Below are 23,594 nucleotides of genomic sequence, written 5' to 3'. Positions count from 1 at the left end.
AGCACTTGCACTTCTATCCCACTGGGCTGAGTAGGGGCTGTGCTCTACTCTCCTGGGACAGCAGTACTGAAGCCCCCTCATCCCCCCAGCATTGTCGGGCTCTACGTGTCGGTGGTGATGGTTGCAGCCAAGTTCATCCAAGACCACTTCCTCCGCATTGCCCACTCCATCATGTATGACCAGCTGCCTGATGTGGACCACATGCTGGGGCTCTGCACGGACATCTTCCTGGTCCACAGGCTGGGTGAGCTGCAGTTGGAGCAGGAGCTGTCCACCAGACTCACCTTCCTGTACTGCGCCTGAGACGATGATCAAGTGGACGTGCCAGCGCCCACCCACTCCCTGCCTGCCCCCTGCCGACCCTGTTGCTGGGGCTCCAGTGGAGTGGCTGGAAGCAGCCGTCGTGTCCTCAAGCCCTTTGGCCTCAGAGAAGTAGGGTCTTTGCCTCATCCTTGCTTCCCCCCACTGCCAGGCCCTTGGCCTGCAGCTGTTGCCCAGCTGGGTCCCTGGGCCTGAGGCCCCCTTTGTGCCCACACAAGGGACACTCAGTCCCCCGGATCCCTGTAGCCCCTGCAGGGGGTGTGGACAGTGCCAGCTGCCAGGAGAAGGAGCTGGGCCACCTCAGTGACCTCTGGCTCCTTCAGGGCTTCTCAGGGAGAAGCTGGATTGAGCTGCCAACACCAAGGCCATTAAGCACGCTAATGACCCATGAAGGCTCCTGGCCCCTCCGGCCCCCGTGCCTCCCTGAGCCCACTGACTGCCTCGTGACCATGATTACTGCAATTTAACACGTCGGGCCAGGGCTTTCCCAGACGGGGCGGAGGCCCTGGGACTGCCGCTTGCCTCTTCCAGGCCCAGCCTGGGGCTGTGCACACAGCAGGCAGTTAATAAATACATGCTTGAGATCATGCCCAGAAAGAGTCACCTTGATTTCAGGGCAGGGGAAGGGACCTGAAGTTTAGGGAGCCTTGGGCAGGGGTGCGAGGTCAAGGAGCCCAGACACAGCTAGGGAATGTGTGGCCTGCAGGCATGTTCTCGCCCTCCCGTCGCCTGCAGAGGAGGTGCCGGCTCTATGCCAGGTAGAGCCTGAGTCCTGGACCTCCTCTGCGGGGCCCAGGCTGGGGGTCTCCCTGACACCTGGCCAGGCTATGCCCTTCAGCTCCTAGGATCCTGCCCAGGGGGCTTTCGGTTGACCCTGTGTAACACTCGCCTTGTGCCGTGCCAGGGATCAGGACACCTTCCCTGCAGACTGAGGGTCGTGGGAAAGTCCGAGGTGCCCGCCCTCCAGAGCCTGCACTCCGAACCTCAGAGCCCAGCTGGCCCTGGGCTCTCATCTGCAGGAATGAGGTTGGCAAATTTCACCTCAAAGTCGGGTGCTGGTTTGGGAGGAGATGGTGGCACCCGGAGCCTCAGACCCACAGGCAGGTTGTTGGGCTGCTTGCTAAAACGGGCTGGAGAAAGAGGGAGACAGAGGCAGAGGTGTGATGTGGTTTAGCCATGTTTAATTCAACTTGCAGTGAACTCAGAGGGGCCCGAGTAGACATTCCTTTTGCTCCATAAAACCTGAACCAAGTCGCCCCATCCTTTCAAAGGGGTGGTCTGTTGGAGGCAGGGACTGCCCCAGCTGGAGTGGGGCCTGGGTGCCCTGCAATGTGGGTGCCATGTACGGAGCCTGGGGCTGCAGATGGGGCCACCGGCACCCACTGTGGGGCCCAGGCACAGGCGGGGGTCTTGAGGGCCACGTGGACAAGAGCATCAGGGCCGTGCATGCGTTCTGGAGCCTGGGGGTCGTGCAGGGGCCCCAGGGAGGGGCACGGTCTGCAGAAGCTGGCGGGGAATCAAACATAAAACAAACCCAGTGCTGCCCACTCACCCCTCCCTGGGCCCCCCGAACCCTGAGCTGTCTCCTAAGACACAAGAAGGAGCTGTTTCCGTCACCATGACAACTAAAAACAAAACATCTCAAAGTATAATCTTCCAATTGCTTAGAATTAATCAGTGCAAAGTGAGGTAAAGTGCCCAGTGTCACTGGGCAGGGCGGCTGCGTCACACAAGCCTGCGCCTCTTGGAGTCCCTCTCCGCGTCCCCCTCCTGGGCGTCCACGTCGCAGCCAAGTGGGGATACCAGGTTCAGCAGAGGGTCCTCGGAGGCCTGGCCAAAGAGTGCCAGCAGAAGGGCCACACCGAAGCCCGTGGCGCGCTCGCCCTGTGGGTGAAGACAGTGGAAACCTGTGCGGCCAAGCCCCCCACCCCAGCAAACCCGCCACCATGGGAGGGCTCTTGGACCAGGGCATCTGATTCCCCATGCACCCCCCAGCCCCCTTCCCTGTCCTGTTCCACTCAAAGCCGGTGGAGGACGAGCTGTGGACACAGCCCTGGGTTCTCCTCCCCTCCCCTCTCCTGGCTCCTCGGGGAGGAAAAGGGTGAGACCAGGGCCCCTGGGCCTCCTGCCGAGGACAGGCGGGTTGGGAAGGACTGCACACAGCAGCCACACTGTTCCCAGGGACGAGGAGACCAGAGGTCAGGGGGGACCACAGCTGGCCGTGTGACCCTCACACAGAATGTTTCCGATGAGCTCAGCCTGTGCTCTGGAGCCAGAGAGGGGCTCTGGATGCAGGAGAGAGTGGGAGCAGCCAGACCCGTGGGGAGGGGCCAGCAAGGGAAGCAGAGTGGCTGGCCGGCCAAGGAAGGCCTAACGGTGGGGTGGGCAGGGGCACCCCCGGGGCCCAGACTCACGGCGTGCACGGGCGCGGCGATATCCAGGTGGACCCAGACCCCAGGCCAGTCGAAGCCGATGTGTGAGGCGATGAAGAGGCCAGCGCAGGAGCTGGGGCTGTTGTCCCGGTCCTGGGGTAGAAGGCAGTTGTAAGCATCCACTGCAGCCATGGTGGGGGTGGCCACGGAGGACACCCTGCGCCCTCCTGACCCCCATCCTCAGCGACCACCTCTCCCAGTGTCTGCAAGAAGGGGCCTGGGGTGGAGGGCCCAGTGTGGAGAGCAGCAGAGAGGGTCCCCGTGGGCCTGGCAGCTGGGCTAGGGGGTCTGCCTTCACCCTGGGGGCAAAGGGGGAGCCAACGATAGACCCAGTGGGGACTCCATAGCGGGGAGGATGCCCCAGTGCCTGCTGAATGGACATGCTGTGGGGAGACCAGTGAGAGCTCCATCCCCTTCCCTGATTTCTCCCCTCCCCTACTCAGAGCCCAGATCTGGGCCCTCACAGGGGGACCAAGGTCCACCCTGCTCCACACCTACCGCCACCGAGTTCTTCATGTCGGCCACGGCCGAGGTGAACTCGCTGAAGTGCAGCTCTGGGCAGTACACCAGCGGGTGCACCAGGTCCCCGCACTGTCGCCCGGCCTTCACACAGGCCGCCTCCCACTCGGCACTGTTGGTGAGCACAGCCGCGTGGTACTTGCCTGTGGCGATGCCCTGGGCATGCGGGAGAGATGTAGAGAGCATCACCTGGCGGGTTGGGGGACACTGAGGACAGAAGAGGGGCTGACAGAAAACAAGGCAGAGAAAGAGACAGGGAAAGAGGGCCCCCACAGGGGCCCTGTGCCAGTGTTCCCTCCAAGGTCCATGGGCTCTGTGTGCCTGCACCCTCACAGACAAGCTCTGACCAGGTGATGAAGCAGAAGGGACAGGGGGGCCCACCTGAGCTCCGGTCAACGTGGCCATGTCCAGGATGATGTCGGCGCCCAGGTCCTTGCAGGCGTAGGACACGCCATCTGCCAGCACCAGCCTGCCCTCAGCATCCGTGTTGTTGATTTCCACAGTCCTGGGGACAGCAGACACCCCACTCAGAGCCCCTCCTCCCTGTCCTCAACTGCAATGCAGTGCCTAAAGGTTGGAAAGGGCTTGGCCCCCTAAGCTGGGGGGCAGTCCCCAGACCCCGTGGGCCCCTGACACCTCAAACAGGGACCCAGCCCCCATCGCAGGCACCCGGGGCTCTGGGACAGCACAGTGGCGTGGGTGCTATGAGGAGGTGGGCGGGGTTGGCCTTACTTTCCAGAGTACAGCAGGTGGATGTCATCCGGCCTTGTGGCATTGGGCCCCACGGAGTTCTCAGCCAAGCAGAACACTGCATGGAGAGTGTCTTTGAAACCCTAGAGGCGGCAGACGAGTGGATAAGAAAGCTGTGGTATATGTACACAATGGAATATTACTCAGCCATCAAAAAGAATGCATTTGAATCAGTTATAATGAGATAGATGAAACTGGAGCCTATTATACAGAGCGAAGTAAGTCAGAAAGAAAAACACAAATACACTATATTAATGCATATATATGGAATTTAGAAAAATGGTAACGATGACCCTATATGTGAGACAGCAAAAGAGACATAGATGTAAAGAACAGACTTTTGGATTCTGTGGGAGAAGGCGAGGGTGGGATGATTTGAGAGAATAGCATTGATACATGTATACTATTATATGTGACATAGATTGCCAGTCTAGGTTCAATGCTTGAGAGAGGGTGCTCAGGGCTGGTGCATTGGGATGACCCTGATGAATGGGAGGGGGAGGGAGGTGGGAGGGAAGGTCAGGATGGGGAACACATGTACACCCATGGCTGATTCATGTCAATGCATGGCAAAAACCACTACAATATTGTAAAGTAATTAGCCTCCAATTAAAAACAAACAAACAAAAAAAAACCCGGAGGGAAAAGGGCAGAGGCTCCAGTTATAGGCTGGGAGCATCAGGGGCAGGAAGGATGGTGACAGGCTGGAGCTCTCTGACACACAACAGAGAGACAGACAGATGGGTCCAAGGAGCAAAGATCACAGCCCCCTGCACTCCCCACCATCCTGGCGGTGGGCCCTAGAGCAGGGTCCCAACAGATGCCAGGCGACGCAGCATGTACCCTAGAAGCGGAGCTGCCTGCTGGGTTCAAGTCTGTGCTCAGCTCCTGCCTCCTATCCATACAATGTGGTCAGCGGTCACAGTGTCTAACCTCACAAACCTGCTGATCTTTAGCTTTTGAGGTAGGGCTTTTGACTTTGATGACCTTGACCCTTTGCTGTTTCCCTGTACCTACACTCAGGTTGAGTGCACTAAGTTCCTGGAGGCACAGTGACCCCCCCACCCCCCAGTGTCCCTCAGGGCAGCCACAGAAACCCCTGTGTGGGTGCCCCTTCTCACTCCCACGCTCACCACACTCGACTCTGACGTTAGCATCTGTTGGTCACTCTCACCTGAGACAATTACTGTGCTGTTGTTTGCCAAAAGGTGGGTTCCCACCTCTCTCCCTTGTACTGTTAGCAACTGGGAGGCCACTGTGAGGAGATGACTTGTTCCTCTTGGTGTGAGCATGGACTCTTACTTCATTCTGTGAGTGATGACCCTCATTATATACTTTGGGGCTCAAATGGAGGCACATTCCTTTTCTTAAAAAATGAGTTACAAAGCAGGAGGAATCCGAGGACCACTTCCAACCACCAGCTGATGAACCAGCCTTAATTGCCAAGTGGTTCCTCGCCCATAGGAAGGGTCTACCTGCTGGGGCACCAGCCACCTGTCCAGATGCCAGGACAGACCCTCCATGCGCGCAGTCACCCCAAACCCATAGCTGAGACACCAGGCAGCACAGCCGCCTGGGAATTTGGCTCCTATTATTGGACACTTTCCTGCGAGCCCTTCCCAGAGTGCCCCCCAGCCCCGGAGGCTGGGTATGTCCCTTGCATACTTGACGAGCTCATTAATGGAGTAGGTAGCAGGCCTGGCTGAATCTGGTCAGGTGGGCTGGGTGCTGCTGAATGGGGGCTGCATGATGCCCCCCAGTACAGTTGAGACACCCCCCGCCCAGCACCCCTTAGGCCGAGCCCCTCCTCCCCTCCAGCCTTTCTGCTCCCCTCGTGGGCGTGGCTGGGCAGAAATCATTTGCGAAGATCTTTTTGCTTTTGTTTTCTCTGGAAGTCTCCCCCTGGGGGTCATGCTGCTCAGGCAGTACCTTTGAGGAAGAGGGGCTTATGCTTGGTGACTGGAAGGGCTGGGCTTTTCAGAGTTACCTGAAGCAGCCATGCTGAGAGGTGAGTGGCCCTGGATGGCCAGGGCGCCCCATGCCTCTGCTCCATAAACATGCTCTACAGTGTCAAAGGGCAAACGTGGGGAACAGCCACGGCACTGCTTATCGACCAGGCCCCCAGCTCGGGAATTTGGCTCCAATTGTTGGGCTCTCTGAGGCCTGTGTGTTCTGGGTGGGGAGCACGGAGGCCTCTGGCTGCCCAGGTGTCTGGGCTCAGTGTGGCCACTCCTGGTATTCCAGGACAGACCCCAGACCTCTTCCACCAAACAGCAGCCAGCCCCTCCAAAGAACCCTGCCCTGAGTGCCAGAGCCCAGGGCTGAGCAGGCAGCCAGCCAGCTCCAAAGCACCCTTCCCATTCCGGTTGGGGCGGGAGGGGTCTTAGGACTTAGCGGAGGGCCCATGATGCCAGCGGGTGCCAGGCAGAGAGGTGACATGCCCGGGTGGGGTGACGCTCTTGGCGTGAGGAGCCCTGACTGAAGCAAGGAGCTCTGGGGGCCCCAGGGACCCGGCGCGGGAGTGTGGAGGGGGACGGTGCCAACCACACAGACTCAGGGGGCTCTGGGGAGGAGAACCAGGGAGGAAGTCAGGGCCCCCCTCACCTGCTTGACGGCGGCTCTGAAGGCCCCCAGGACAGCTGCGGCGCCCCCGCAGTCCCTCTTCATCCCTGGCATGGTGGTCTGTGGGGGCAGGAAGGGGCGAGAGAGAGGTGAGTGGATGCTGACACCCCAGCAACAGTGCTCTCCACTCCAGTCCCCACACCAGGGCCCCAGAGGCACAGGAGCTGGCGCCAAGTCACCTGAGTGCCTACAGAACCCAGGAAACGCCACTAGTCACCCAGGGATCCTCCAGAAGCAATGAGAAGCCAGAGTCAAATTTACCAGGTTGGGGACGCACGTCCAGCTTGAGCAGAGCTTTGGGGGTTACTGAACAGAACTGTGTGAGGTTCAGTGGGGACTTCCAGAGTGGCCTGGGTCAGAGGCTGAGCTGTGCCCAAGTCAGCCTGGGGGTCTGTCTGCAGTTCCTCCGTGTCACGACCTTGACCACCCATCCAGGTTAATGTGAGCTCTTCCCAAATGTCATTAGTCACTGTGATACCATCAATCCCACTCCTGCCCCAAGGGCACTTGCCACCTGTCTGCATTCACGTTTCCTGGGTGACGGGGTCTAGTGAGGGAGTCGCTGGAGACCGAGGGGCCCTCTTGCCATAGAAGTAAACACCATTTCCTGTACACTAGTTGAGAGCAGCTAAGCACTTTTACGGTTTATGGGCTCCCGATGCTAATTGACAGGCTCATATTTTAAATTAACAACAGGTCATCGGATGTAAGGATTCGGGACCAAAATGTACCAATTTTTCTGAGCCCTTATTGGATTACACGAGCTGAGAGTTTTAATGGAAAGTATTTTTAGATATAAACTGAGCTGTTTTTACAATTAAGTTGAGCAAAAATGACTCAGCTAGCACTACTGGAAATAAGCTGTTTTGACCTAACCTGCGAGAAACCACGAGATTGTTTAAATGGAATAACGGGGCCTCAAACTGAGAATCAAACCTCCTGCAGGATGGCCACATGGAAAATGGCTGAAGATGGCCACTGAATCCCCGTGTCCCTGGACACAGAACAAATGTCGCACCACCAACGCAGCTCCATAGACTGAGTCAGCCTCGTGGATCCCACCTGGCATTCCTGTTTTTATAAAAGAAACTATTTCCACAGGAACGCTTTCGTCACTGTTGGGTTGCTGTTTGTGCCGATGGGGCAGTGGCGACCTGGGGCCTGTGGGAACTGGTGGTCACTGGGTTAATTTCCAGGCCTTTAGGAGACAAGGTGGTGCCAATTTCACTCAAGTCTTCTTGCTGAAGCAGTGAAGTGATTAGCTTTTTAAAAACCTCAACCGTAGAGAAGAGTCATTCCCAACACTGTCTTGGTGGCATGGAAGGGGTAGGGGAGGTCCTGTGTTTGCTCCCTGATGCCCGGCGCTCGGTTGTGGTCAGGCAGCTGGAGCCCAAGCAAGAGTGGGCACCAAGTCCTGAGCTCAGTGAGCCTGTGCTCTCCCACTACCACTGTCCTGGAGGTGGGATGGGGGGAACCACTGACAGACTCTGGGGATCCAGATGCAGGTATATGCAGACATTTTCTCGAAAATGGCCAGAGTGAGCCTCTCACCTCCAGGAGGACAGCTGGCATTACTTGGTAAAACTGGAGCTTTCAAGCAAAAAAAAAAAAATCAGGGTTTTGGAAAACTTGTATCTGCTTCCATGATGGCAACCTAATACTCAACTTCCTACATGAGATAGATGATGATATTAATAAATGTAACTTTTTAAAATATTGTATGCTGAAAAGCGTTAAAATCTGGAGGTACGGCATAACTCTTTAAACAGTGTTTTCCAAATAGCTCATATGTGATATCATAAAACCATGCATTCAGACTTCAGGATGGACCTACAGATTTCAATGTGGCAGAGCTCACAGGCGTGGCTTCAGATCCCCTGTTATAACTTACCTTTTAAAAACTCCCACTTGTTGAGTTTTGGTGTAACAGCAAAGAAGAAGGTCCTGAGTTACCTGAAGAAGGTATTAAAATGCTTCTCCTTTTTCTAACTGCTGAAGGACTGGGGCCAGATTTTCTTTTTTATATTTCAACTAAAACACATCGCAACAGACTAAATGCAGAAGCAGATGTGTGATCACAGCTGTTGTCCACTATGGCAGACAGTAAAGAGAGCTGCAGAAATGTAAAATGGTACCACTGTTCTGGTTAATTTCTTTTTTTCATTTTGGAAAATACAGTCCTATTCATAAGACTGCATTATTTACAGTGGCATGCAATGGGGTCATATTGGTCTTTTTAATGAATTAATAACTATCTTTAAATTTTCCCAATTTTAATTTCTAGTAGACAGCTAGCAGACATCGCCCTTATAAATAAAATCTCTTTCGAGATCAGTATTTTTTAAGAGTGGAGGAAGTCCTGAGATGAACACATCTGAGGCCCCTTAATTCACACTGATCCTGATTTGCCTTGAAAATCTCTGAAAACAGCCAGGACTGTTCCTGCAAAATTGGGAGAGGGTGCCACCAGCAAAATGACTAACCCTCAGGAAGCCTTGCTTCTCACTCCACCCTCTAACAAGCCAACGTCTGAATGAGCCCACAGATCCATCCCCCAAAATGCAGCTGCTAATGGGGCAAGAGCCCCTGTCAAGGGTGGGGGAGGAGGGTCAACACCAGGTGTTAAGAATTTAAGAACAATAATAAACCAACTAAAAGCTGAGTTAGATCAGAAAGAATGCTGATCACTGAAGAACTGATGCTTTCAAATTGTGGGGCTGGAGAAAACTCTTGGGTGTCTGTTGGACTACAAGGAGATCTAACCAGTCAATCCTAAAGAAAATCAACCCTGAATATTCATTGGAAGGGCTAATGCTGAAGCTCGGATATTTTGGCCACTTGATGCAAAGAGCCGGCTCATTGGAAAAGACCCTGATGCTAGGAAAGATTGAAGGTAGGAGGAGAAGGGGACGACAGAAGATGAGATGGTTCGAAGGCATCACTGACTCAATGGACATGAATATGAGCAAACTCCAGGAAATAGTGGAGAACAGAGGTGCCTGGCGTGCTGTAGTCCCTGGGGTCACAAAGAGTTGGACATGACTTAGCAGCTGAACAGCAACAAAAGCTTGTTTGCTTGTTGTCATCAGTGGTAAAAGAATTCCTCCAGAAGAAACCCTGTTGTTGGTTGAAGTGAGTCCTTACCACATAAATAAAAACTTCAGACCTGCCTGTCTTAATTCCTCCTCCTTCCAGAAACATTATCCTACGTGGACACTAATCACCGCCAGGGGCACAGACTCCTCAAGGCACTCTGGTTCTGAGGCAGGCAGGCTCTGGAGGTGGCTGGTGTCCACGGCACCTCTGACAGTGAGTTCCTGCCTTCGGATGGCGGATTCGGCGTAAACACCGGGAGCAGTGAGCCCTGCTGCTGCCCACAGTCTAGGGGAACCACCTGGGTTGTGCTGTGTAAGACATTTTTACTCCACAGACATTTGAAAGTTACTGGGGTCCATCTCAAAGAACCAGAAACACGGACACTGATGATTTGGGGAGTTTCTTGGGAAGTGGGGTCTTTTTTGGTCTCTGCCGAGGGACCCTTTTGTTAGAGACTTTCCCTGAGTGTATCAGTTGCTTCATGTGACAGAAAGTCTTCAAAATTAAAGTTAATTGTGCTCTTTTGGCGGAGAAGGCAATGGCACCCCACTCCAGTACTCTTGCTGGAAAATCCCATGGACAGAGGAGCCTGGTGGGCTGCGGTCCATGGGGTCGCTAAGAGTCAGACACGACTGAGCGACTTCACTTTCCCTTTTCACTTTCATGCACTGGAGAAGGAAATGGCAACCCACTCCAGTGTTCTTGCCTGGAGAATCCCAGGGACGGGGGAGCCTGGTGGGCTGCCGTCTATGGGGTCGCACAGAGTCAGACACGACTGAAGCGACTTAGCAGCAGCAGCAGCGGTGCTCTTTTGGATCAACTACAGCGCAGAGACTGACACACCTGGCATGTCCATCTAGCGAGCAGAAACACGTGAAGAAGACCAGTGTGATAGAGCCACCGACACTGGCCAAACTGAAGGCTGGACGGCAGGGCTGTGATGCTGGCGTACGCCACCACAGGAGAACGACGTGGAGGTGTCAGCTTTTTTGTCAGAAATTACTCAATGCTATTTATAAGTGTTAACCGATGGCTGTTTTCTTTACCTGTACTACAATACTCATAATATTTTACTGCAGATGGTCACAAAGACAGTGGGCATCACCCTAGGACCTTTTCCTCTTCTTCTCCAGATTTTCTGTCCTGACTCAGTGCAGGCGTGAACGGTCTGCCCCTTGGAGGGGACGGGGCCCCGGGTCCTCCCTCCTGGATGCCCCAACAACTTGCTCTTTCCTCCGACACCTGAGAAGGGGCCGCCCTTCCCCGCCACGTCCCCCCAGCCCTGGTCCTGCACCTCACCTTTCCCTTCATGCTGAGACCCCCGGTATCGTAGACGATGCCCTTGCCCACCCAAGCGATGGTCTGGGTGGCTCCGTCTGGGGTGTGGCTGAGGACGGCCAGGGCCGGGGGATGGATGGCAGCTTTGCCAACACCATAGATTCCTAGGGAAAGCATAGGACTCGTCATGAGGGCTCAGGCCGGGCCAAGTGGAGGACTCCTGGGAGTCCCCCAGAAACACTGCTCTCCCCACAAACAGCTGCTGGCCTGTGGGTGTTCCTCTGGGCCACAGAGCCTGGCCATGTGAACCAAGTTCCCCGCCCTCTCCTGCCCCTGGCTGCTGTGGGATTGGGGGATGCAATTGAGTTCTGTGTGAAGTAGTGTTAGGCAAGAAGACTCGCTGAGGGAAAAAAAAAAAAAAATTGTATCATTCCCAGAAAGCAGTGAACAGGACTGCAAAATGAAGAGATTTTGGATAATGCTTCAAGGCCGTTCCAGCCCCGCTCACCCTCCCATCACTGACCCCTCCATGCACTCAGCAGGCGCCTCCCTTTCCCAGCTCACCCCAGCTGCTGCCTTGCTGTCAGTTTACACGCCCCAACTTCTTGAGAAAACCATGGCTTGCTGTGGGCAGAGGTCACACCTCAAGGTACCCTGATAATCTAACCGAACAACTGTAGCAACCAGGACAAGAGCCAGTAATGGCTGCCTGACAAACTCCTACTCATCCTGCAAGACCTGCTGCAAATGTCACCTCCTCTGTGAAGCGTTCCCTGACAGAACTGCCTCCAGCTGCAACTGGCTTACATGACTGTGACAGGCAGCTCGAACAAGCCCCCACGGATCCCCTCTGGGCATTCATGATCATGTGGGTCCTCTCCTCTCCCCTATGAGGGCAGGACGGCGTGTCTCAGTTTCTTGGGACGTGGCAGGAATCGTCCAAGAGGAGGTTACAGAAACAAGGCCTCTGGCTTGTGTGCTCTTTCTTGTCTCTTGCTCAGAGACCTCAATCTGAGAGCAGCAGCTGCCACGTTGCAAGCTGCTCAAGGACAGGCTCACACGACAAGGAGCAGCCGGCTAGGTCTCTGATGGCAGGGTCATGAGTGAGACTTGCTGGGAGCCCGTCTTGGGCCCCGGTTGAGCCTTCAGGTGACCGCAGCCCCAGTTAACACAGGTATCACGGCCTGGAGAGACCCTGGGCCGGATCCAGCTAAGTCACACCCAGTTCCCCACCCACAGACCTGCACTGGAAGGACCGTGCTGCTCTCAGCTGCTGCCTTTTGGGGTAACTGGTTTTGCAGCCACAGATAACAACCACAGTGACCTTCCCAACCCTGTTCTAGTTGTCACTGCGCCTTGGTGCCTGGGAGGTGGGAAGGATGGGCCTGGCAGTCAGGGAGGGCTCTCTGAAGAGGTGGTCTGTGAGATCATACTGGGGGAGAGTATCCCAGGGAGAAAGAGCCATGAGAGCAGGTCTTGATGAGGATATGAGCTTGCGTATTCGAGGAACAGAAAGGCCCTGCTGGGCTGGCCTGGGGAGCAGGAGAGCAGCGCGGGGGAGGCTGCAGAGGGGGCGGACGGGGAAGGACTTGGACCCTGTGGCTTCCAGGATCTGAATCAGGATCTGAATCGCTGCCTCCTCTTTCCCCCGGGGATGAGCTGCTTCCCAGGGTCTGGCCTGGGGGCTGGACACAGGCTGGTTTCCTGTGGGGTGAAGCTTGGGACAGCACAACATATGGCCTGGCAGCCCCCCAGCCCCCCAAGTACCCCAGGCCTCTGCTGAGGCCAGGACCCTGGAGGACTGGCCCCCACCCACCTCCAAATCCTCTCGCCTTCAGCTCCTCATCCCGGATAACGGTTGGGACGATCCCCAGTTCTTTTCCAACTTTCTTAATCTCCTGGATGCGTTTATGGAAAAAACAACAACATACAACACGTGAAGATGGCTTAAAATGAGGGTGAGGCCAGGGACAGGGGTGAGCAGATGCCTTGTGGTGGGAGAGGGGTGGGCCGGGAAGCTGAAGCCCTGACTCTCGGCTCTAAGCATGATTAAACCCAGGAGAGGAGGTTTAATCACCTCCAAACTCTGCGATTTCCTGTGGCTCATGGCTCGAGTCCTGCATGGGGGCCTCAAGGAGGAGGCTGTGTCCTCCCTCCAACCCCGGCTGAGGACCGGGGGCCCCTCGGCTCCGGGTGGATGGCAGGACTCTGTCTGCAGCAGCCCATGGCTTCCCCAGATGAGGTGCAGAGACTGTGGACCATCCCCTGGCAGCCCTGGGATTCCTGACTGTCCCTGGGGTCGATCAACACCATCCCACCCCAGCGGACCCCAGGGCCACGAACCTCAAGGAAGGTGTCTGTGTTCATCTCATTGCAGGGTGTGTCCACGATTCGGGCTGCCAGCCGCACGCCTTCTGTGGCACTTGTTAAACACTAGGAGAAACAAAAGGCTGTCACTGGGGTCCTGGCACAAGGTGGAAAGTGTCCCTCATTGCCAACAGCCAGGACCCACAAGTGTCAGAGGTACACATCTCCCAGGGAAGGCTGGGCAACGAGAGCAGGTGGAAGGGAAGCAAGAATTGTACCCATGACCCCAGCTGTCTACAGAAAGACCCCTATGGCTGCAGAACCATAGAGTAGCCCTTTGGCCTAGCATCCTCTCCTGATTTACATGGGGCCCTCCTTGCTTTCTGAGCCTCGTCTCCTGTTCTGCCCCTTACTCTGGTGGTGGGTGGCCTCCTGCCTAGCCCTGAGTGCACACCTCATCCAGCCTCTGCCAACCCCATCCCCCTCTCCCAGGAGGAGGTGATACCCTCTGTTATGGGAGTCTGAAGCCCTGACCACCAGGGGAGGGTATCAGGAGGGTTTGGGGAGGTGCTCAGGCTTCAGTGAGGTCAAGAGGGTGGGACCCCATGATGGGATTAGTGCCCTTGTAAGAAAAGGACGCAGCTGCAGAAGCCACCCTGATCTGGGATGGCTAGGCTCTGAGATGGCCAGCCTTTGGCAGTCTGAGAAACAAGCATCTGTGGGTTAAACCCCTGTTGAGGGGCTGCTGTCATGGTTGCCCAGGCAGACCAAACACCTTTGCTTCTCTAGCCAGGGTCCCAGACACCCTTCGAGGTACTTCTCTCAAAGGCCACATGCTCCAGGAGCCTCTTGGAGCCTTGCAATGGAGAAAAGGCCCCTGGACCCGCTGGGGAGGCGTTTTTCTCATGTGGGCCCCATGGGAGTATCCCAGACCCTCACCCTTCTTCCTGGGCACCTGATGCGACACTGCTCTGGCCACAGGGCAAGAAGGGAAGGACACAGACAGCTGCGCCTTGTGCAGAGGGCATGCTCATGTCTCTCTCCCCTCAAAGCTTCTGCCAAGAGCTCCCATGTACCTGACTCAGCCCTGATGCTCAGCTCTGCCTCCCTGCTCTGTCCCACCTGGCCCCCCAGCATCCGTCCCAGGGCCTGGTTGCCTTAAGAGAGAAATGGAGTGTGGGTTTGGCAGGGATGTGGACAGCGTCCAGTTTCTTGTTGCCTCTTCCAGGCCCACAGGAGTGGGAAGGCCAGCTCTGGGTCCCTAACAACAGCCCAGTCCCCTCCCAGGTCCCTGCATGTTCCCAGGTAGTTAACCCTTAAACCTCAGAGGCAGAGACTTGACAGCTCAGATCTGAGGCGTGCCATGTGGTCCCCACAGCCTGGCAGCAGGCCCTCCCCAGGAAGGGTGAGGGTCCCCACCTGTGGGCATCAGAGACCCTTGGCTGCTGTCTGGGGAGTGTATCAGCACCCTGAGGGTTGTCTCAAGGGAGGCAGGATGCCGGCCTCATGACCCTGTGAACGCAGGGCTCCTCCACGCAACGCAGCAGTGGCTCAGGTGAGAGGGCGCACCTCACTGTGCCTTGATCGCGTCAGAAAGCAGCATCATTCACTCACTCATTCATTCACCCACGTCTATGTGAGCACCTGCCGTGCACCGGGCTCCACACTAGACTCTGAATCCAAAGAGGCCCAAGGACGTGAGTCCAGCAGAGACTCACAACATTAAATGCGACGGAGGAGGAGGGTATGAGAGGCCACAGGGACCCAGGTGGGAGGGAAAGGCCACACGCGGCGTCAGAACCTCACACTTACGATCCCAGATGGGAGGAAAAGACGGCTGATGGATGGCAGCTGTGGTTAAGGCCCGGGTCTACCCCTTGCTGGTGTGGCTGCACTCAATCACTTAGTGTCTCTGAGCCTCAGCTTGTTCAGCTCTCAAGCGGGGATAAACAGACCCATCTCATGGGCAGTTGTGGAAATCAGGTGTTTGTACACAGGTGTGCTCAGAGCAGAGCCCGACATCTGACAAGCACCCATGAAGCACTGGTCATGACGTGGTGGGAAGCGGGAACCAGAGCGGGGCATCTTGAGGCAGCCAGGCCATTAGGAGGCTGCTGCCTGGTCCCAGAGAACCAGGCAGGCACCGTAGGATGGGTGGGGTGTCAGAGCCAGGGAGACTCACCAGCTCACTGGTTCTATCACACACAAGAGAACTAATGTGCACGGGACCAAGTCCCCCCCACTCTGGAGGTGGGCATGGGGCTCCCACACCAGTGAGAGGCACAGAGGCTAAACTCAGATGTACAATCTCAAGTGAGGATGTCTCTCAGCTGGCAGGTGGGAAGGGTGTGGGGAGGAGAGAGGGTTCCAGGTGGGTGGGGGCCCTTCAAGGAAGGATGACAAGTGCTCTAGTCTGGCACGTTTGGCCCCTAGAAGACAATGTCAGGAAGGGGATGGGCGAACTCCACGCTGGTGAGCTGAATGAGGAAGGGAGTTAAGACAGGCCAAGCAATCAGACCATGTTATTAAAGGTTTGAAGAGCAAGGTGGTGAGATAGTGGATGAGGGGGTGCTAACAGGGCCTGAGACAGAGTGAAGTGTGAGGGAGCAGAAAGGACCACCTGAGTCTGGCATTTGGAAGGGGGGCTGCAGGTGGGAGGGTGAGATCATAGCCACAGGTCTGGGAGGGTCACCTGGCAGTCAGCCCACACACGGACTCAAAGCTGGAAATTACCTCCAGCCTTGCCTCGCTTCAAAAGGATTATTCGAAGGACCAAATGAAATAACATATGTAAAAGCGCACCATAAAGGGTAATGTGATATATACACGGGCGGGATTATTAGTATTAAAACACAAAAGCGCCTGGTGCGAGGTAGGTGCTCATAAACACTGGCTGAATGGAATTGAATCCTGAGAACAAGACCACCTTGTGGGAGGGAGCCTGTGGCCTGGCTTTGGAAAGGCCCCGGGGGCCTGCTCTCTCCAGCAGCAGCAGCCCTGTCCTGTCCTCCCAGGGAGTGTGGGGGAGAGAGCACTGCCCAAGCTGGCGGGTGGAGGGGGCACGGTCTGAGCTTCTAGACACCCACTTGCAAAGTGGACACTTCCACTGGCCCGTTGTCTTGTCCAACCAGGAAAAACTCCACCGTGACGGTCTTCTTCTCTGTGCGCCGAGATGCCCCTGAGCGGTGGGTGAAGAGGGGGAAAGCGCGGGCCAGGGCGCAGGCGGAGGCGAAGGCGTCAGACCGCTCACAGACCATCTGCAGCACCAGAGAGCAGAGCTGTGGTGAGGGGAGCGGAGCGGGGGAGGGGACCCCGGGGTCGCCCCATGGGAGCCCCTGTCAGGAAGTGCTTGGGCCCCACAGCCGGGTCAGAGGTCACTGTGGAAACAATCTGGCCAGAGATGCCCCAGCAGGGCCTGCATCCCGGGGGCCTTCCCCGGAACCATGGTCCCATGATGGGAGAAAGAAAATGTCAGCCGCCAGATGTGGTCCACCGCCTCCCGAGACCTGACAGCCGGACGTGCAGGGCCGCACGGTGGATGTGGGCTCAGGAGGTCTGGGTCGGAGTCTCAGATCTGCCACCTACATTGGTCTGGGGTGCTTACGTCTCTGGGACCTCAGTTTCCCTGTCTGTAAAGCAGGGGTGGCAATGTCCAGCCGTGGACCAACGTCCACTTCTGAAGATACTGTGGCCAGAGTGCTCTGCGGTCCCAAGACTGAGCCGTGGGAGACACAGATCATGGCCAGTACGGCCAGCACACTGCACACAACCGGCAGCCCGGGTGGGGCGGGTGTGGGGCCAGCCTCTCAGGAGCACTCACCAGAATACACCGATGGGTCCCCGGCGGCAGGCAGGTCCGCACCAGGCGGGTGATGAAGTGGGCAGCCGAGGGGCTGTTGTGGCGGCTCACCCTGGAGGGCAGGGCGGCCACGGTGGCATAGTTCAGGTACAGGGGACAGCTGTCCGTGGGGTTGGGGTTGAGCGTGCTTAGCGCGGCCTGCCAGAGCTGGATCAGAAGGGGAGACACAAGACAGACACCAGGCTTCAAACGGCTGCCTGCCAGGAGCACTGCGTGTGGACACCGGCATTGCTCGCTAAAATGGGCACTTTTGCAGCTTCCCTGGCACCCTGGATCCCTAATTAAGACGTGTCACATCTCACTAGATAAGCGCGTGTGCGTCTGCTGGCACACGTCCACCCTCGTGGGATTAAGCACTGGGGACTTAAAAGGCCAGTTTGGGGGCTGCTTTGCCACAAAGGCACTGGGGTGAGACCAGTCAGGGGTCTTGGAAAGGGGCAGGCGTCACCACCACGAGGGCTCCGGAAGGAGGGTTCGGAAGGCGGCGTCAGGGCCCCTCGAGGGCACTTCCTTCGCACCTAGTGGGCTCTGCCAGCTCTGCCCACGAGCCTGCGGCCCGGGTGGGTGCAGGGCATGAGTGGCTTCCGGGCGAGGCTGCTGGACGGGAGCCAACGCCTCGGGTTCTCGGGAGGCGGGCGGCCCCGGGCCTCGCCGGCAGGCCTAGTCCGCCAGGCACACCCGGCCGGCTGACTGGCGGGCTGGGGGCGCCGGGCGGCCGAGGCGGGGCCTCCGCGGCCTCTCCGCTGGCCCAGCCCCGCCCGGGCTCTGCTGGCCGGCGGGGCGGCGCATGGCGGCCGGCGCGGCCCGCTCACCTCCTCGGTGACCCGGGGCTGCAGCTTCCCGCGGACGTGGCTCCAGGGCACGCGGTGCAGGTGGTGCAGTTGGCCCAGCAGCAGCAGCGGCCGGCTCTGCGGGTCCGCGTCCCCGGCGCTGGCCTGGAACTGCAGGCCCACGTTCGCCATCTTCGCCGGCCCGCGCCCCCCGCCCCGGCCGCCGCGCCCGCCGCGCTCGGGCTCCCGCTCCGGCCGGGCCTCGGCGCCGCCCCAGCCCTGCCCGGCCGCCGGCCCCGCCTCCCCCGCCGCTCCGGGCCGCTCGCGAGACGTGCAGGGCCCGCCCGGGGCGCGAGGGGGCGCCGGGCCGGCGGGGCGGAGGGCAGGCCCCGGCCCAGAGCGGGCCCCGAGTTCCGCCAGGCCCCAGACCGCGCGGGGCAGGCCTGGCCCGACCAGGCCCTGTCCCCGGCAGGCCCCAGGTCCTGCTAGGCCTCAGATCGCCGCAGGCCGGCTCACCCCGGCCCTGATCCCCTGGTCCTCCCGCTGCCAGGGAGGAAGCACTGCACTTCCGGGATGGGGCCCCGGCCTTGGCAGGCTGCCAGTGGACCCTGGTGGCTCTGACCTCCAGCGGGTCCTGAGTAGATGCGGGCCCAACGTCAAGTCTGCCCCAGCCCTGTCCACCAGAGCAGAGTCTCGGTGAGGCCTGAGCCAGCCCAGCCCCAAGGACAGGCGCGCCCCGCCCCTGGGTCTCTGAGCCGCGGTGGTGGTCCAGGGGAACCCGCCCCACTCTTCTCCCCACCACACGCTGTCAGTTTGGACTGGCTTGGGGATTCTTGGACTCCACGGTCCCCTCTCCTCACTCAGTGAGTTCCTTAACCTTTCTCAGACCCCCACTATTTGCTGGGCACTGACCTTGATGTGAGAGGGCATGGGGGTCTGGATTTCCATCCAGGTCGCTGCTTCTGGGATGGCCAGTTATAAAGCCAGGCATCACCCATGGGTGTGTGTGTGGGGCCTGTCCAGCCCACCCTGGGCTGAAAGCTGTCCCTGCAGCCTACCATTCACTTAGGGAGAGAGGAGGGGTACCTGGTAGCTTACAAGACCCCTGAGCCCACCTCACTGAGGATCTAAGGCTAGTGGAGGGCCCCTGGACTGGGCTGGCGGACCTGGATGAAGCTAGCAGGCGTCTGGTGGATAGTGGGTATGTCCAGCTCCCGGCTTAGATACGAGGGTCGCTGGGTAAGGACGCAGTTGAGGAAGCTCCTCCACCAGGAGTCATTTAAAAAATCCTGTTGCCCCATGGTGTCCACATCCTCATTGCTCAAGGGCCCCTTGTTGGCACCCCTCTCTGTAACCTCAGCTAGTTCCATGCAGCCATCCTCATATTTAGAATTTCCTCTTCATAACCAACTTTAAAGAACAGCAAAGCCAATTGTCTAGCGTGGCAGCCAAGGCCGCTGACCTCCCAGCGTGTCCCCGACTCCATGAACTGCCACCCACCCTCAAGCCACACTCTCATCTTCCCTGTCTGCTCCCTCCATGTCTGTCCCTGGGCTTTGAGCCATGGCCCCAAGCATTGCCCTGGACTAGAGCTCCAGCCTTCTGAAGGTAGGCCTTTGTGTCTGCCTTTTTCTCCAGGGCCTTGGCACTCAGTTTCTGAACTAGTGTAAGGAATTCCTTCGAAACCCTCAGCTTTCCCGACACAAAAGTCGGTGCTAATTGGATCCTATTTTCCTCAAAAGATTTTACAGCAGCTGAATGTTTTCACACATTTGTAAAGGGTATGAAGAGCATGTACGAGGATCTCTCACTCTTGTTTGCAAATACACTGCAGACAGGCAGTTGGCCCTCTGCAGGGGAGTTGATTTCCTAGAAGGTGAGGGACATAAGCCCTGCCCAAATGGGTGAAACAGGACTTACAGGCTAACAAGACAGACCCAGTGTCCATAGGGCTCTGGAACCAGAGCTCAGAGACTAGGGAACAGGATGGGCGTGGGGCGGGGGGTGGGGTGGGGAGGGAACATGGGGAGTCTGATTCAATCCACAGACTTTTGCAAACTGAGGGAGGATCCAAGCCACGTTTTAGAAAGCCGGATCTGGCAGTTTTTGTGTACAGGGAGTTGGAGGGGGAGAGAAACTGTTGGTAGAGAGAGCACCTTTCCCTTTAGAATTCTTCTGTATTTAAGAATACACTGAATAACCCCCATGGCCCCAAGAAAGGGTGAACAAGATGATTCAATCTAACCAACATTTATTGAACACTTATGTACACAATGCAAGAGAAAATGGGAGACGCTTGTTAGAAGCAGATATTCCTGATTCTGGTTTTAAGCCACTCCTGAATTGAAGAAATCCAAACTAAACAGACACTGAGGAATGACTCCATTTCACATGCCTGCCAATTTCCTCAAGATGCTGCTTGTGACAGATGTAACTATATTCCAGGAAAGTACTTTCCCCCTTTTCACTGTGGACTTTGCAGACTTCAACATAAATAAGGCAGGCCCCACTTTGTTTAGATAAGTTTTTATGAAGGTATTAATCCATGGCTTAGTATATACTTCACTGTCAATGAAAAATTCACCTAAATTTAATTTTCTTAAAAAAATAAAAATTTAAAACAACTTACCAGGCTCTTTAATGCAACCCAAGAAGTAACTCATGTTTCTGACGACTTGAAACTGATTCCAAACTCAACTGCGTCTTCAAACTTAATTTAGGAATTGAGGAAAAGACTAAAAACTTCTGGAAGAAATCAGAATAAAGTTCCCAGGACATATTAGGAAGATTTTGGTACAGGTCACATTCTAAAACATTTTTTGTTGTTGTTGTTCTCATTAGTTATGTATTTTTTATACATTTGTAGTTGTTCAGTTGCTAAGTCATGTCTGATTTTCTGCAACCCCTGACTACAGGAACCCCAGGCTTCACTGTCCTTCACTATCTCTCTGAGTTTGCTCAAATTCATGTCCATTGAGTCAGTGATGCCATCCAACCATCTCATCCTCTGTCACCCACTTCTTCTCTTAACCTCAATCTTTCCTAGCATCACAGTCTTTTCCACTGTAGGGCATATATGTCAATCCCAATTTCCCAATCTATCCCAACCCTCCTCTCCACCTTGATATCCATACCTTTGTTCTCTATGTCTGTGTCTGTATTTCTCCTTTGCAAATAAGTTCATCTAGACCATAGAACATATTTCTTTAGTCATATCATATTAGATGGCTCTCAGTGTATGACATGTGCATTTTTGTGTTAATTTCATGCCAGAGTATCTACATAAAATCAAAATATATAACTATCAGTTCTGAAGAGCTTCAGGCCAGATCAGGCATTGGGGGTGGTGTGTGTGTGTGTGTGTGTCTTGAAGGCAGATGTGGGGCATTCTGGAACCACTGTGGCTCCCATGGCTGCACATACAGTGTGCCTTGAGATGTATGCTAAGCCCTGGCATTTGGACTTGACCTTGTGGCCACTGAAAGCCAGTGAATGTGCCTCAGTCAGGATCAACCTGAAGTCAAAGGAGGGCTTGTTCCTGGCTGAGAATGGCCTGCTACTTCCTATGCCCAGAGGACATGGAGGGAGGCTTAGCTCCAACCACTCTCCACGGGGCAGGTGGCCTGGAAGTGACCCCCATCCAAGAAAGGCGGTGGGAGACCTGTTCACGACCTCCCCAAAGGCTGTCTGTATCCAGTGTGTGCCCTTCATCACCACGCCTGGAGCTCCGGGAGCCTCCCTGTAAATTTAGTAAATACTGCATCTGACTTGCCAGTTGGAAGATTTGCAATCCTCAAAGGATTAAAACTTAACTAATTGCCATAAACATCACATTTCCCTAAACACTTTTTTTGAAAAATGCATGAACTTATGGGAAAGTTGAGAAACCAGTACAATAAACTTGTATACCCTTTACCTAGGTTCATATATATATGTGTGTGTGTACGTGTATTTGTGTACATATAGGTATTTTTCTCTGCATCATTTAAAGTTAGCTGCATATGCTTAACTCTAAATGCCTGTGTATATCTCTTAGAAACAGGAGACTCTAGCCCTCATGATGACAAGAGCCATGGAAATTTAACATTGAGGCCATTCTAAATGTTATCTAATATACAGTACACATTGAAATTTCTTTAATTGTACCCAAAATGTCCTTCATGGCCTTTTCTTTTTAAATCCAGGATCCAAATAAGGATCAGGCGTTCTGCTGGGCTGTCAAGTCCCTTTGGTCTCCTTTAATCCAGAACAATCCCTGCTTTTGTCTTTTCTGACTTTGACTCGACTCCCAGAAGGTCCCACTGCCTGGATTCGCCTGATTGCTTCCTTATGATTAGATTCGGGTTAAACGTTTTTGGCAACTATGCCCCCTGCGTTTCCCACGGCACCCCATCAGGAGCCACATAACCTAGGCGTCTCACCTTACTGGCCAAGGCTGTTTACTTGGCTTGAGTGGGGTCAGCCAGATCTCTTCTCGGTAAAGGTAAACGTGCCCCTTTGTAACTGATAGAGTGGAAATCAGCTTCCTCTTTATAATGCATGGAGTGACACTCTGAGACTATTAGAATGTTCTGTTTCCTGACAACCTCTCCCCCACAGCTTTCAAATCCAATAATGATCTCTGCCTGAATCAAGGATTGGTTGCAATGTGGTTATTTTCCAGCTATCTCATCCCTTCTACACTTGCTGCCTGGTGTTCTTGAGTATAGAACACCATCATTTGTGGGGACCAGGGCAAAAATAAAAAAGCAGAGCCTCTTTTTCAAAAATGAGTTTCAAGATGGTGACAGAGCATTGAATCCAAAACAGGGTCTGTGTGACTACAGGGCTGCAAACCCAGGACGCTGGCCTTGCCCCCACCATGAACAGTGGAAGTGTTAATTGCTCAGTCGTGTCCCACTCTTTTGTGACCCCATGGACTGTATCCCACCAAGCTCCTCCGTCTATGGGATTTCCCAGGCAAGAATACTGGTGTGGGTTGCCATTCCCTTCTCCAGGGGATCTTCCTGAACTAGGAACAGGGATTGAAGCTGGGTCTCTGGCACAGCAGGCAGATTTTCTACTGTCTGAGCCACCAAGGAAGCCCAATGGACCCAGTTAAGAGTGTCTCTCTCAGTGTTTCTGCTCAAGCATCTCCATTTAGGCAAGCGATCGCCTATCAGGCAGGCTCCTATGTCTTTTTCACATGTTCCTATTGGGTGTTGTGTACTTTTGCCCTTTCGGAAACAGTAAGACAATCCTCGGACTCATATTATCCCTTCATTGCCCCAAGTTTAGAATCAGTCATTTCTCCAAAGAACCCTGTTACCTTTTGGTTGGGATAACTGCTGTTAAGTAAGAGCTTCTATTTAGAAACCCAGAACTGCATACCAGAGGTGCTCACAGTTCCCTGGGTGTCACTGCTTCTGATCCTCTTAGAGGAGGGCAGTAGGATTTGCTTTATAGGGATTATCAGTTGTTCATTTCTACAATTCTCACCAAATAGCCTCCACTCTGACGATAAAGCCACCACATCAAGTTCGAGATTTTTTCCTTCTTTCCTTCCTCGTCTCTCCCTTCCTTGTCCTTAGAATGCATCCCAAGGATATATCCAAATTTCCTTCGTGTGTGTGGTCTATCTGATGTACATCAAGATTCCTG

The 23,594-nt window shown here is 55.3% G+C and overlaps 1 protein-coding gene across 1 annotated transcript; it reads right to left on the bottom strand.

Annotated features, from left to right (window-relative positions):
* Positions 1 to 1,480: 1,480 nt before the first annotated feature.
* Positions 1,481 to 18,207, bottom strand: NPEPL1 (aminopeptidase like 1). Its single transcript, XM_086330946.1, has 12 exons — positions 17,997 to 18,207; positions 17,146 to 17,331; positions 16,412 to 16,582; positions 13,362 to 13,451; positions 12,835 to 12,916; positions 11,040 to 11,182; positions 6,627 to 6,704; positions 4,005 to 4,105; positions 3,654 to 3,777; positions 3,252 to 3,428; positions 2,736 to 2,846; positions 1,481 to 2,205 (listed from the first exon to the last, which is right to left on the bottom strand). The coding sequence occupies exons 1-12, from the start codon at positions 18,144 to 18,146 to the stop codon at positions 2,047 to 2,049; spliced, it is 1,572 nt and encodes a 523-aa protein (XP_086187072.1). The 5' UTR covers positions 18,147 to 18,207; the 3' UTR covers positions 1,481 to 2,046.
* Between the last annotated feature and the right edge of the window lie 5,387 nt (positions 18,208 to 23,594).

The sequence above is a fragment of the Bos grunniens genome, chromosome 13 (assembly GCF_055505025.1).
Source record: "Bos grunniens cultivar Pamir isolate PY7600 chromosome 13, Bosgru_T2T1.0, whole genome shotgun sequence".
In the NCBI taxonomy this organism is placed as follows: Eukaryota; Metazoa; Chordata; class Mammalia; order Artiodactyla; family Bovidae; genus Bos; species Bos grunniens.
The sequence above is the reverse complement of the archived record's forward strand: the minus strand, read 5'-3'. Positions and strand labels throughout refer to the sequence as shown.